Raw genomic sequence first — 14,205 nt, forward strand, 5'->3', positions numbered from 1 at the left:
GGGGGGGGGGGGGGGGGGGGGGGGGGGGGCGGGGGGGGGGGGGGGGGGGGGGGGGGGGGGGGGGGGGGGGGGGGGGAGGAGGAGGAGGGGGAGAGGAAGGCGGGACGGGGTGCGCCTCATGAAGAAATCCTTGCACAAAGGAGGAATATGTCACGACTGCGTCTGCCTTTTGTTGTCGTTCCTTTTCTCTTTTCAGAGACCATGCCACCACTGTTTCTTCAAAGTTATATGCGTGAGGGTAACCTAGTAAGTTCATGCCAATGTGCAATGCATGTATGATGCTACAGTTCTGAATCTAGTTGGGTGTTGTTCAGATCCAAAATTATGGATCTCCAACGCCGCCTCTAACAAATTCACTCGAAAATCAATAGCGGTGAAAGAGATAAAAGATAAAAAGGAAAATTTCGAAAGTGATGGTGCACTTTTGAGATCATTGCTCGACTCGGTGATCTTTGCGATGGAGGCAAGCAATATCATCATTTTACGACAACATTATCCTCACTTCTCTGGTCCCATTTTCTCGTTACGTAATTTAAACCGACAAATATGCGTTGGAAGCATGTCTTCCGGAAGAAACACAACATTGTTTTCTTCCCAATTTTTTCTTCCAAGAAATAGACCAAAGACACGTGACATGTGTTTGCATCAATCCCGGCGCCCTGTGGACATGTGGTCCATGCATTTTCATTGCATAGCATGGTATGTAACCAGTACCACCATTTCCACCGACCGTGAAGGTAGTAAATATATTTTTTCAAGTAAAAAAAAAAGAAGGAAAAGCTGTAGCATGCTGTGAGCTCTCAAATGGATGGCCCATAATGTGTTCCCCAAAACATGTGTGGTGCTTGCGCTGTCACCATTGACCAAATCCTGTCCACTCCATGTAGGCAGGAAACAAGGAGGAAAACAGGAGCTGCCGTGCTGGGAGATAAATAAAAGGAATAGCTCAAAAGGAGAGCCTTTTGGTTCCACCCTCCCCTCCCTCCTTGTGTTGTAAAATTGTAATTGCATTGCGAGCAGGCGTCGCCGCGGGCGGGGCGCGGCGGGTGAAGCGGCCCAGATCAATGGTAGATTAGGCAAGGCCGGGCAAAATCGCGAGGGCGGCACGAGGGGGGAACGGGATCTTTGCCTTGGTGAAGGTAATAACAATAATAATCCATCGTCCGTTTTTATACGCGTGGTGTTGGTTCGTGTGCTTGCAATCTTGGAAAATCCAATGGTTTAATATCTCTATTTGCTGACATTGCTACACGCTGCCCGTTTGGCGTCGCTGGTTGCCATGGCGGTCTTATTTACCTTGCATGCCGAACCGTGGCGAATTGTTTGTTTGTTTGTTACAAGACCTATCGTAGTTTAAGAAGAAAAGCACATGAACGAAGAGAGCATCATTTTGATGAGCCCGCGAGTGAACATTAACGCGATTTAAAATAGAAAGCAAATTCCAAAAATTCCAAAAAAAATCGTGATGAAAGATGTTTGAGTGCGTGATGCCGGTGCCAAATTCGGAGATGTTTGAACATTCGAGGAGCTCATGACAAAAAAAAAGACACAAATTCATGCCCGAGAGAAACATTTGAAAAACAACACTGTTCACGCCTGGATTTTGTCTTTTTTGCCGCGCGCTACTCGAATGTCTGAACATCACCAAATTTTGCACGAACATCACGCACATACACATCTTTCTTGCTTACAAAAAGAAATTGGAATTTTTTTAATTTTTGTTCGGTTTTAAATCTCGTTGGATTTTCGATGAAGGAATCCAAGCTAGATCCTTGAATCGTCAAAAAAAAGGGGGAGATTGTTTTTTCAGAAACCAATGCCAAGAAAGCAGCAATTTGCAAGCGCCGGTTCCCTCTCATCTTCTTTCTCAGCCCGTTGGTTCCAGTTCCACAGATTGACCAAAAAAGTCCGCCGGGGAGGGAGGATGAGGAGGATCCATGGACATTTTCGTCGGTGCAATTAACGGACGGCCCCATGTGACGGTGGACAGACGCGGGGAGGCGGCCTTTTCACACCACCCCCATTTTATTCCTCTGTGTCGGCTTGGGTGGTGTTTGGCATCACACCACTTCACTCCCCACTCCCTGCTCAGAGTGCTCACCTGCCCGCCCCGCTCGCCGGGCCGTCGTTGAAGAGCTCGCTCGCGTGAATAAATAGAGCTTGGGCTCACCGGAGACGGAGGCCAGCTCCCCCGCCTCCTTCTTCCTCTTCCGTCCCGGCGCGCTGAGCTCCTACCCAGGAGGAGAGGAGAGGAGAGGACGGTGGCTTCTTCCCGACGGACAGGTCTGCCGGCTTGCTCTACTGTTTGTTTGCTTGTTTGTTTCTTGTTGGGGTGGGTCGTGCGTGGTGTGGGTGGCGAGTGGATCCGATGGCCCGGCGGGCGGTGGCTCTGCCTCGCCATTTTTGCTCTGTTTTCTTCTCTTGTAATAAGCGCTCTACGGCTCTAGGATTCACGTGCGGTGCTTGGAGCGGCTCTCCTCCCCTCCCCTTCCCCGTCCGTTGCGGAGAGCCAGATCTGCTCCGTTGCTTGCGATTTCTCCTTCTTGGTCTGCGCTCCCCGATCCGATTCCCCGCACCCCAAATCTTGGTAGGTCCGCGCTCATGTTCATGATTGATCCCTAGCCGCTTTGTCCTGTTCGTCGGCGGCGGAGGCCGGGGCAGCCGCAACGGAGCTGGATGTGGCTGCGGGGGGCGGGCCAGGAGGCTCCGCCTACGTGCATGTGCGCGCGAGAGGGGGAGAGGGAGAGGCGCGCCGGACAGATCGGCTCCTTCATATGCAGCCTTGTCCAATGCGTGAGGCAATTCATGGATTGAGACCGAGATTCAGATACTTCTTGCAGCTCATGCTCTGTTTTCGCATGCTCAGAGCCGCCGCCATTGCATACATGTTTCATTGTCATCCCTAAATTACACGCAATGTTTAATTAAGATAAGACTTATCATATCAACCATTGTACATGCCCTTAGTTTAGCCACCGGACCGGCGACCTTCTCGAGCAGCAGCGGCGTTCATGTACTAATTTGTGCTTCGTTATTTCGGGGGGTAATCTTAGTTGTTCAGTCTGCCTAGTGTGGAGCTGCATGTGCTTGGAGCCTTGCTGTATGTCTTTCTCCTAGTCTTGGCCGTGCGCTCGGTTGGTTTATCAGCACAGTTCAGATGCGCAGCCAATAGTTCAGTAGTTACAATTTTCTGGCAGTTTCCAGCGGTTGGTTGTATTTTCGGTGTATAGTTAGTTAGGGGTAACTTTCTGCCCTGTAATGCTGTTATTTCTTACAATTTTCTGTCAATGTATATTTTTGGGTGATATAATTTCCTGCCCCTCTATTTGCAGTGTTTCTATTGTGTAGTTGTTCTGTCAGGAAAATAGGATTTTGTCTCTGATGTTCCGAATTTCCTCTTTTCCTGAAATTTTGCTTCACCGTTCATTGTAACTTCAATAGTACTTCTGCGGCTGTTGCTGATCGTCTTTCAAGTTTATTTTTGTACTAGTATTTGAGCTCTTTCCATCATTTACTGTTATGTGGAACTCTTTTTACAGTCCAAATGACCATGATTTACCGTGTCCAGTAGTTGGGTTTTAAGTTTGCTTACAGCTCTAGTACACTTACTGAGGACTTGTATTCTTGCTTTTTAGTCAGTGTAAATTTGGTATTCTTTGAGTTTTGTTAATCCTATGATCTGTCGCTCTGTCAGCCTTTGTAATTTGCGCCTATGTTCTGTTACATTACAGTGCCTGATGAGGTTAACTGTAACTCCCTTTCTTTAGAAATGTAATTACTGTAGTAACACATGCATTTTCATTGTCTATGTTGAGTAATTTCATACTCTTATTCCTTTTATAATTTCTTTCCTCTATGTATATGTATAGCACACAGATGTAAATGGCTGTTGTGTGCTTTTTTGTTTTTTATTGTAATTGTTTCAGCGCAGACGACCATGATTAATTGTTTAATAGCTGTTTGCTTTATCTCTAATAGTCAGTGTGTGTTTTCTTCGGAAGTAACTGGTCAAATGTTCAGTGTGTATGTCTGAACTTGAATATTGCAATGCATTTGAACTACAGTAGTTAGTACTTTTAGTTTTTGCTTTGTAATTCACTGCAAATCTGAAGTTGACTGCTGCTCTATCTAGTTTTTCTGTTAGTGTTCCCTTCTACATTACCATTTTTAAGTTACACTATTCAGAGCTTGTAGTTTACCTTAAGCTTCAGACTTGTGTTTGCCCTGTGACAAACATGTGTTTCTTTTTCAGTTTTACTGTTCTTTCAGTTCAAATGTATGCACAGTTCCAGTCGGGCTCTTTTTACAGAGTTCATTTGCATCTCTTACACTTCCCAGTAGTTCTATTGTTGCTTCTGTTGGAAACCACCGTACTAACACTCGTTCTCCAAATTTGCAGGAGCCATGGCTAAAGATTACCCAGCATCTCCTAAAGCCCAGCATCTGCAAGAATCCAAGAAGCAGCGTCTCACCTACGTACTTGTGGTGAGCGCTCTCTGCGTTGCCTTCTACGTGCTCGGGGCATGGCAGAACAGCACCATGCCGAATCCTGTGGCTGATTCGGCAATCAGCCGAGTTGACTGTGATACCGTGGCGCAGAGAGACGGCTCGGTGCCGTCTTTTGCGCCTGCATCTGAGAATGTGCTCGATTTTGATGCGCACCACCAGCTGAACGTCAGTGACACAGAGTCTGCGGTGCAGCAGTTCCCTGCCTGCCCGCTCAATCAGAGTGAGTACACGCCATGCGAGGACCGGAAACGTGGCCGTCTGTTTGACCGGGACATGCTGATATACCGTGAGAGGCACTGCCCGGGCAAGGACGGGCAGATCCGATGCCTCATTCCAGCGCCACCAAAGTACAAGAACCCCTTCAGGTGGCCGGAGAGCAGGGACGTCGCTTGGTTTGACAACATCCCTCACAAGGAGCTCAGCATTGAGAAGGCCGTGCAGAACTGGATCCGAGTGGAGGGGAACAAGTTCCGGTTCCCCGGTGGTGGCACTATGTTTCCCCATGGCGCTGACGCGTACATTGATGAAATCAGTAAGCTCATCTCGTTGTCGGATGGGAGGATCAGGACGGCGATCGACACGGGCTGCGGGGTATGACAAGGATCTTGTTGGAGAAAATCTTCTGACTTCAGGTTTATGTATGTTGTTACGATGCTGATGCTTTTGTATTATTGATGAAGGTTGCTAGCTTTGGGGCTTACTTGCTGAAGAGGAACATCATTACCGTGTCGTTTGCGCCGAGGGACACACACGAAGCTCAGGTGCAATTTGCACTGGAACGTGGTGTGCCTGCCATCCTCGGGGTGATGGGATCAATACGGTTGCCTTATCCATCTAGGGCATTTGATCTGGCTCATTGTTCACGTTGTCTGATTCCTTGGGAAGGACATGGTGAGCACTTCATACATCTGAAATTTTCTCTAATATGTAGATCCTTAGCTTTTTCAAGCTGTTCTTGAGTAAGAGTGAACTGCCTGATTGACTGATGTTGTAAATAAATAAATCTTCAGATGGACTGTACCTTGCCGAGATCGATAGAATTCTAAGGCCAGGGGGCTACTGGATTCACTCGGGCCCTCCGATCAACTGGAAGACGCACCACAATGGGTGGAAGAGGGCCGAGGAAGACCTCAAGCGGGAGCAAGACAAGATTGAGGATGTCGCGAGGAGCCTTTGCTGGAATAAGGTGGCCGAGAAGGAGGATCTCTCCATCTGGCAGAAGCCCAAGAACCACCTTCAGTGTGCCGACATAAAAAAGAAGCATAAGATGCCCCATATCTGCAAGAGTGACAACCCTGATGCTGCCTGGTATTAAATTGCTTCTCGAATTGTTATCATACTGTTGGTAGTTATCTGTCTGTCTTGCTCTGAATTTTTTTTTATCATACTGTTTTGTATAGGTACAAGAAGATGGAATCCTGTCTTACTCCATTGCCTGAAGTAAGCAACCAGGGATCAATCGCCGGCGGAGAGGTTGCGAGATGGCCAAAGAGGGCATTCACGGTGCCCCCAAGGGTTAAGAGGGGCACGATTCCGGGGATAGATGAAAAGAAGTTTGAGGATGACATGAAGCTGTGGGAGAAGAGGTTGGCGTACTACAAACGCACCACGCCCATAGCACAGGGGCGGTACAGGAATGTGATGGACATGAATGCGAACTTGGGCGGTTTTGCCGCTTCCCTGGTTAAGTACCCTGTGTGGGTGATGAACGTCGTTCCAGTTAATTCGGATAAAGACACCCTTGGAGCAATTTACGAGCGAGGGTTCATCGGCACTTACCAGGACTGGTGTGAAGCCTTCTCGACGTATCCGAGGACCTACGACCTTTTGCACGCCGACAATTTGTTCAGCATCTACCAGGACAGGTAAGGAAACATGCATGTTTCAGTATCTATTTTAGTTAGTGATCCTTAATCAGTTCTACTTACGTTTACTCTATTGTTCCATCACGGTGTGTTTTAGTTGGTGATCCTAGATCGGTCTAACTTACGCCATACGATTGCATCAGCTTATCAAATTGTGTTTTAGTTCTGCTGTGTAGTTTGTTACTGATTCTGATAAGATATTTTAGTGGTTGCTCCGCATCATTTTCCAACCCGTAATAGAGGGGAACCAAAAATAGTTATTGCCACAGAGATAATCAGAACCATGTTCACCCCATATTAAGTGGTAGACTTGAAAAGGAAATGATAAGACTTCTATGCAGATCGGTTCGGTTGAGTATTATCACTTAAAATTCGACTGATGCTTACTCCTGCTGACACTTGTCATTGTTAGACCATTACTTTACTCATGGCTATGGTGTCACAGTATAGTTTGCTGTTTATACTGTCTGTAAGTATGTAACATAAGATCATGGTTTAAACGCAAGAACTTGTATGCAGACCTGGGAGCACGTTGTGATAATATTCAACTGATGCTCACTCCTGCTGACACATTTGATCCTGCTGAACTCTGCAGGTGCGACATAACGGACATCCTCCTGGAGATGGACAGGATACTGAGGCCCGAGGGCACGGCGATCATCCGCGACACGGTCGACGTGCTCACCAAGGTCCAGGCCATAGCCCAGCGGATGCGGTGGGACAGCCGCATCCTGGACCACGAGGACGGGCCCTTCAACCAGGAGAAGGTCCTCGTGGCGGTCAAGACGTACTGGACGGCCGACCCATCGGAGCACAGCTGAGCTGCAGCTCTCTGAGCTCCGAAATGGCTTGTCCGGTAACTAGGTGTGACGCGATGATGGCGTCGGTTTTCGCCATCTCGGTGTGTGTGTGTGTGTGTGTGTGTGTGTAGTAAGCAGTGTGTGACCACGTGCGCAGTCGCTTGTTCCTCTCGCCTTTTTTGTCTAATTCTTTGTAGTTCGGGTCGAAATGGAAACCAAAAGAATACGTCGAGCAGATCATAGGTTCTTTTTAGCTTGTACGACCAGAGATTGTTACTATGTAGTACTAAGATTGACTTACTGGAAAAATAGGCCTTTTACTGAGCGTGCTTGTGTAGTGATATAGTGGCAAAGTTCTGCGTCTTTCGAGTTCATAGATTGTGCCGGTTGCAGAATCAAATTTGCGTGTGTTTCATCTTCAGTACACTCAGGTTTAATTTTTTTCCCCCTTCTTTTTTGACACGGGGTGCGGTATTTCGAGAAACCAGGCATGGTCTTTTCCTTTTTGATCTGAACTAATCATGGTTTGGTCTTGTTTTGAATTCTCAAATCTGGAGTCACAGAAGAGGACGATTGAGCATAACTTGGCCCATAAACAGGTGTTCAATAGTACTCTCGAAAAACAGGTATACATACATCCACATTTGGTTCAATACTTGACGAAACGAAAAGCGAAAAGCAATGATAGGAAGAGAGAAAGGGGGGAGCGAGTTGGGGCGAAAATCGTCACCTGGAGCTCGCCGTGGAAGCGCTAGCTACAGGGCGAAAATTTGCTACCACCTACTTGACATTCTACGCCCCCTGTTTGCAAATGTAAGACAACCTGTTGGTTCAAATTAAATTGCGAAAACGTCTTATATTTTGGAACGGTGCTAGGAAAGAGCAAGGCCAAGTTCAGCAAGCAACACAAAATCACATGCCCAACAATAACCCAGATAACTTTGGCCATGTTAGAACCAAACAAGTGTTTAGCTGTTTTCTCAGATTATCTCTAGTAAGAATCGAATTACGGCACAACTGCCACATGAAAATCTTTCCATATCTTGTTAGCCCCAGCTATGTCTGTTTCCAACCAGCTATTTACAAATTTCATAGCAAAATCTCGCTTCTTATCAAAGGCTCGGGTGAGGAGTTCAAATTAACATTCTGAGCACCAACAACTATGCCGTCCCATTGATCAAGTAAACCACCTACCAGTCTACGCCGAAAATGAATTCAGAAATTCCCAGAGCAATGGCGCAATCTTGCCCGTAATCTCACTAGGTTACCAAGGAGTGATTAAGTATACATGTGTTGCAGATTTTAAATACAAATATTTAACAAATTAGAACAGACGATGCTTCACACAGCCTGAAAAATGCAATACGGAATTTTACCATGTTCCGCTATATGCAATAGGCAAAGGAATCTGACACGCACCGCCATACACAGCTTGCCCACTGGTCTTTTTTCTTCCAAAGCAACTTAGTTATGCTGAAATGGCTTGAACTTGAATAATCACTCATCCATAACACTCACCGATAACACAATTCCTTTCACTTAAAACGGCCTTAACAATAAGCAAATGTTACAATGCACAACTGATCACGCTTTGGTCCAGGAGAATGACAAGTTTAATACAATCTCAACATCAAGACGATAGCTCATCAGCCATGCCCGGAACTTGTAGTTTCATCAGGTTAGTTCACTTTACAAGCATCACAGAACATAAGTTACGACATGAGACACAGCAATTGAATCATGCCATAGATTCGCTGAACGGGGCTTCTGGGGGGCAAGGACCAAAATTGTGAATTATCAAATGTGCACCAACAAATGCAGGGCCTGGTTGCATCATATGAACTGTCGCTTATACTCTGACTTGGATGGTTGTGGAAAAATGGCAAAAGGTAAATTAACGTGCAGAAAAGGGATGATCGGGAATTTTGAAAAAATAGTAGGTAACAAGAATTCAATTTACCTGTGTCCTACTCTTTTGAATCAATTGCACCAATCCTTGACGGTGGCCAAATCTGAGAACAAAAAACCCTGTCAATACTGACCAGCAAGAAAAAACTGAGTGACAAGACTCCAAGGAGGATGGCCCCCAATACTCATGGAGATGCTGTCGCATTTCACATTTGGTTAATGCATTTTAACAAATTAGTTGCTGGACCTGGAATTAGACCCTAAATCTTAGATTTGCTAATTGCTAACATAAACAAGTAGTACTAGTAGTAAATAAAAGCAAGATAGGCCCCAGCCCACATTGAGTGAGTAAACACTAAACATTGTTCCAACTACCAGCTGATGCAAAATGAATTTTATCGCTTACGAGATTCAAATGAATTTACACATATAATTTGATATCGAGTGTGTGAAAACGATTATCAGCAAGACAATGCAGTAGCTAAATAACATTATTAACTGATAAAACAAAATTTCTCAGTTAAAACCAACACTCATTTAATCTCTGATTTTATCCTGGTAATTTTGACTGTACAACTGTCCAGCTTAGAAAAAGGCCTAATAGACAGAGGCGCCTGGTGTCTAAAAAAATCTAAGCAGACTTCAGTATTCCTGGTAAACTTTACAGTATCAAAGAACGGTTGTGATATTATTAAGGGCAATGCTGTCCCCCGCACGTAACTAGAATGAGAATTTCTTTAGTGCCACTAAATCAACCAAAAGCAGAGCACTCAATCACCCAACTGTGCATTATGTTGGGCCTAGAGCAACAGTAGGTATTTCATAATATTGAGTCAGCACATGTCTGCTGTACATGATAATCATTAGTCAAATTTGGTGAATATTGCAGACCATAGTAATTAAACCTCGAAGTATACAAAGACACTGAAGCACCTGAAACTCTGTTTTGGCCAATAAAATATTATGTTACCATTAATTTCCCTAACATTCACAGCATATAATGAAGATATAACATGACAGCTGCAGTTTAAAATCGGTTACTCAAAAAATTGAAGTTCAAAACCATCACTAGTTACATATTTAGACAGACGCCAAATCGAGTTAAACTGTAGATATAAATCTTACAACAGGGTACAGAAGCACACCAAAGCTTCATCAGGTTTTTTTACTAAGCTAACGAGGAAGCAAAACAGAGAAGTCGGTTACTCGACATACCCGATAGGACATCTTCCCTTTTACGAGACCGTAAGGCACCGGTCCGAACTGCCTCGAGTCATTAGATGAATAGATATTGTCACCCTGCACCCAAATATGACCTTGTGGTACCTAAAATTACACAATTCATCAGGCATCCAAAAATACCATCAGCAACTCGGTGGCACCGTTTCTGATACTGATCAGATACCAGAGTTGCCATAAATCTAGGAAATCTGAAATCAAGAGTCTGTCAAATCTAGAGGACATAAGCCTGGAAATCTGAAATCCAATTCAATCCGGTACTCTCAACTCACCACGACGGTCTTGGTGGCATCGCTGTTGCCGGCGTCGACGGGGTAGGTGACCTCGTCGCCCTCCATCCCGAGCACGCGCTTGGCGACGATCTTGCGCGGGTCCTCCGGCGAGAGGAGGAGCACGACGTCCCCCGGCCCCACCCACCCGCGCCGCGGGCTCACCTTGTCGGTCAGCAGCACGTCCCCCGCCATGTTGAGCGCCGGCAGCATGCTGGGGCCCCGCGGCTGCAACGCCAAGGGTGAGAGCACGTCAGAGAGAGAGGGAGGGGGAGGGGGAGGGGGAGGGAGAGGGCGCGTACGAAGGCGACGCCGAGGACGTGCTCGCTGACGACGTGGACGGCGCAGAGGCCCTGCGCCGTTAGCAGGCCGACGGAGAAGGCCTCCCCGGCGATCTGGCGCCACGGGATGCCGGCGAAGCGCCGCACGAAGCGGGACATGGCGGCGGCGGCGGCGGGAGGGAGGGGGGCTCGGATTGGGATTATTTTTTTTCCTTTTGTTTTGTTTTCTTATTAGGGTATAATCTTCGGATCCCTGGCGTGGGCCGCAAGCTCAGATGGGCCGATGAGACAGAGAACGATATGGACAAGTTGTGCCTCTCCAGGATTGTCTCGAAAAAAAAACGTTCTAGCTCTCTAGGAGAAACAAAAAAGTTCACAACAACTAAATACTATATCTTGTTATTATATACAGATTATAATCCACCAAATATCTTGTTATTTACATATTATTATAGTGTGCAAAGGCGTTGTTTACGGTCTAATAACGGTTTGCGATTTCGTAGCACTGTTCGGCATTGAAATAGTATACATATATGGTTCAGAATTTGAAAAACAATTGTGCTCGGTGGCCCGCCCAACATTTTATTTGTAGCTTCGCCACTGCCTGGCCAGACTTTTTTCTACGTCTCCCGGATCGTGCGCACTATCTAGGCCACGGTTTATGACTGCTACGGCGTATACATGAAAGATGGAATTTGCGATAATCATAGGAAAATTGTTTAAGAACCAGGTCAAAAAAGTAATGTTGCACATCTGTTCATATGCTCCTAGCGCACTGTTATCACACTCCACAGCTCGTAGAAACTGGTTTTGTGAGTTTCTTTTTTTTTTCTCCCTGCAGAAAAAAAGAGTTCCTTTATTTTTGGTTCGCTATTTAAGAACATTTTTTTAAAACTCCATGCGCAAAATTTGAAAACGCGTGAATTTTTTAATATTGCATTTACATTAGTTTCTTGTCAAGTATTAAAAAAAAGTCTTCGCGTATTGAAAACTGGTCACCATGTATTTGAAAAAACTATTCTTCGTGTGCTAAAATATGAGAACATTGTTTTAATTTCATGGACACTTTCTGAAATTCATAGACATTTAATATATATATGGAATATATCTAAAAATAGAAGAAAAAAAAGAATTGAAAAGGAAATAAAACATATAAAAGGAGAAATACAATCTCTAGAAAAACGACAACAGAAAACCAAAATGAAAGAAAATTCTAGCAAAAAGAACCAGGAATAAAAATCATAAAAGAACCAAAGAAGTGAACAGAAGGGCAGGAAGGGAAAATTGGCAACATGAGCCGACCAATGTGTGATTCCTCTACGCGTTTGTCTGGCATATTGGTTGCAATTATCATACTGAGTACAATCATCGTCTCAAGACACTCACCTATCTGTGGTGTGTCCTATTCCTCGCGTAGGTCGCTGGATAGTGACCATGTACTTGTGCCACCAAGGAGGAGAGCCACTTGGCAAAGCTAGTGGTTGGTTTCATCCTAGGCGTGTGTGTGCATGTGTGTGTGTGTGTGAGAGAGAGAGAGTGTTTTCTTGAGAGAAGAAGATAGAGAGAAACCACAAGAGAGTTGTGAGGGTAGAAGAAGAGCGGCGCTGGAGAGGTGCCGCCAACAACAAGTGTAGTTGGTATAGTAATGATGGTTGAAGTCTCGAGGGAGAGGAATCTGCAATGAACGATACAGATAAAGGGTGGCACGTAGCTCGAGCCCGAAACCCACACTCAATCTACAGGTCTTCGGAGGTCATGTATAGGTTGAGCCGCACCCTTTTTTGGGGGGGGGGGCATTGGCCCCCTTACCCCTAATGAAGCTCCACAAGTTTTCCAAGTGCATCAAATCAGAAAGGCCGTAATTGAGATGGAGTTCTCGTCCTAGTGGCTAACAAATGTCCGTCAAACTAGAAGAACATATATTTGTGCTTTGAATCTTAATTCGTACAGCCCAGACGCATGTTTCCAAGTCGTGGACAATAAGCTTGTCCACTAACACAATATCTACAGCAATCCAATTGTTAATCCAAAACGACAAGATTCAGTCATGCATTTTAGTTGTTAAGACAACAACTGCAATATATTTTTATGGAATTTGATGATCAAAGATGACAAGTGAGCAACAAATCTTGTGCTAAGAGTTGCTTTACTATACCTCCAAGTATTGTTACTTGTCTTCTCGTGTTCCTAATCGCTTGCAATGCAAAGCACAGACAACTCACCCTATAAATGGAGGTCTAGAAACTTTTAACCGGATAGGAAACCACAAGGTAATTAAACACGGCTGCAAGATCGGGATCTGCGATGGAGTTCCCATAATCCATGATCCTCGTCGTAAGGTGCTGGCTTAGGTACACCGTAGTGCTAATTAACTACCTCTACACACTCCACATAGATCTGTGCAGCCCATCTGCTACGCCCCGCACCGCGCAGAGGAATCCGAGAGGTGGCATGCCCGCTTAGGGCATCTAAACTTCCATGCTTTGCGCAAGCTCGCGTCCCACGATATAGTTCGCAGCCTGCTGCACATTTCTTAGGTGGATCAATTGTGTGACGTATGCCTCGCCGGTAAGCAGCGCCATACACCATTTTCCAAGGAGGCGAAGTGGCGTGATCCAAAGGTGCTGGACCTGGTACATGCTGATTTTTGCGGCCTGGTCACGCCACCGATACCCAGTGGGAAAAAGATGTTTCTCCACCTCGTCGATGATCGCAACCTCTTCATGTGGCTGCTGATGCTCGAGGCAAAAGATGAAGCCGCGGCGGCCATCTGTAGATTCAAGGTTGGCATCGAAGTTGAGTAGAAGAAGAAGAAGAAGCTCCGCGCCCTGCGCACCGACCTAGGCGACGAGTTCGACTACAATGACTTTGTGGCCTATTGTGTGGAAACGGGTGCCAAGCGGAAACTCTATGTGTTGTACTCGCCACAGCAAAACGACATTGGGGTGGCAGAACTAGATGATCATCTCCTTGGTCCAGAGTATGCTTAAATCCATGTCAATGCTGTCGTGTTTCTGGGGAGAGGCGGTCGCTACGGCCATTTTTCTCTTGAGCCGCTCACCGAAGAAAATGTTCGACGGGCTAACATGGATGAGGAGAAGCCGCACGTCCACTTCCCGCGGGTCTTCGGTTACGTCGCGCACATGAATATCACAAAGCCACATGCCAAGAAGCTTGATGATGGTGTTTCTTGGGTATGAGGTGTTGGGATATCCTCCTCATGTGGGCTGTGAGGAGATGACCGTTTGAGGCCTTTTAGGCAGCCCAAAGAGGTGCATGAGCCCACTACCCATTAGGGTTATGACCTAGGGTCATTTTGGAATTTGCACATGAG

General features: G+C 45.9%; 2 protein-coding genes across 4 annotated transcripts; one reads left to right on the top strand and one right to left on the bottom strand.

Annotated features, from left to right (window-relative positions):
• The first annotated feature begins 1,964 nt into the window (after positions 1–1,964).
• Positions 1,965–7,498, top strand: LOC125527287 (probable methyltransferase PMT17). Its single transcript, XM_048691818.1, has 6 exons — positions 1,965–2,283; positions 4,400–5,100; positions 5,190–5,400; positions 5,520–5,817; positions 5,910–6,374; positions 6,970–7,498. The coding sequence occupies exons 2-6, from the start codon at positions 4,405–4,407 to the stop codon at positions 7,193–7,195; spliced, it is 1,896 nt and encodes a 631-aa protein (XP_048547775.1). The 5' UTR covers positions 1,965–2,283; positions 4,400–4,404; the 3' UTR covers positions 7,196–7,498.
• Positions 7,499–8,695: 1,197 nt separating this feature from the next.
• On the bottom strand, positions 8,696–11,087 carry LOC125527289 (mitochondrial inner membrane protease subunit 1-like). 3 transcript variants are annotated; one of them, XM_048691821.1, is made up of 5 exons: positions 10,893–11,087; positions 10,594–10,818; positions 10,298–10,408; positions 9,135–9,186; positions 8,696–8,998 (listed from the first exon to the last, which is right to left on the bottom strand). In XM_048691821.1, exons 1-4 carry the CDS (start codon positions 11,028–11,030, stop codon positions 9,142–9,144), a joined length of 519 nt encoding a protein of 172 aa, XP_048547778.1. In that variant the 5' UTR covers positions 11,031–11,087; the 3' UTR covers positions 8,696–8,998; positions 9,135–9,141. The 3 variants fall into 3 exon arrangements, with proteins under 3 accessions (XP_048547778.1, XP_048547776.1, XP_048547777.1); XM_048691819.1 differs by having other exon boundaries at positions 8,696–9,030; XM_048691820.1 differs by having other exon boundaries at positions 8,696–9,034.
• Positions 11,088–14,205: the final 3,118 nt, after the last annotated feature.

This window comes from Triticum urartu, unplaced genomic scaffold (genome assembly GCF_003073215.2).
Source record: "Triticum urartu cultivar G1812 unplaced genomic scaffold, Tu2.1 TuUngrouped_contig_3489, whole genome shotgun sequence".
NCBI lineage: Eukaryota > Viridiplantae > Streptophyta > Magnoliopsida > Poales > Poaceae > Triticum > Triticum urartu.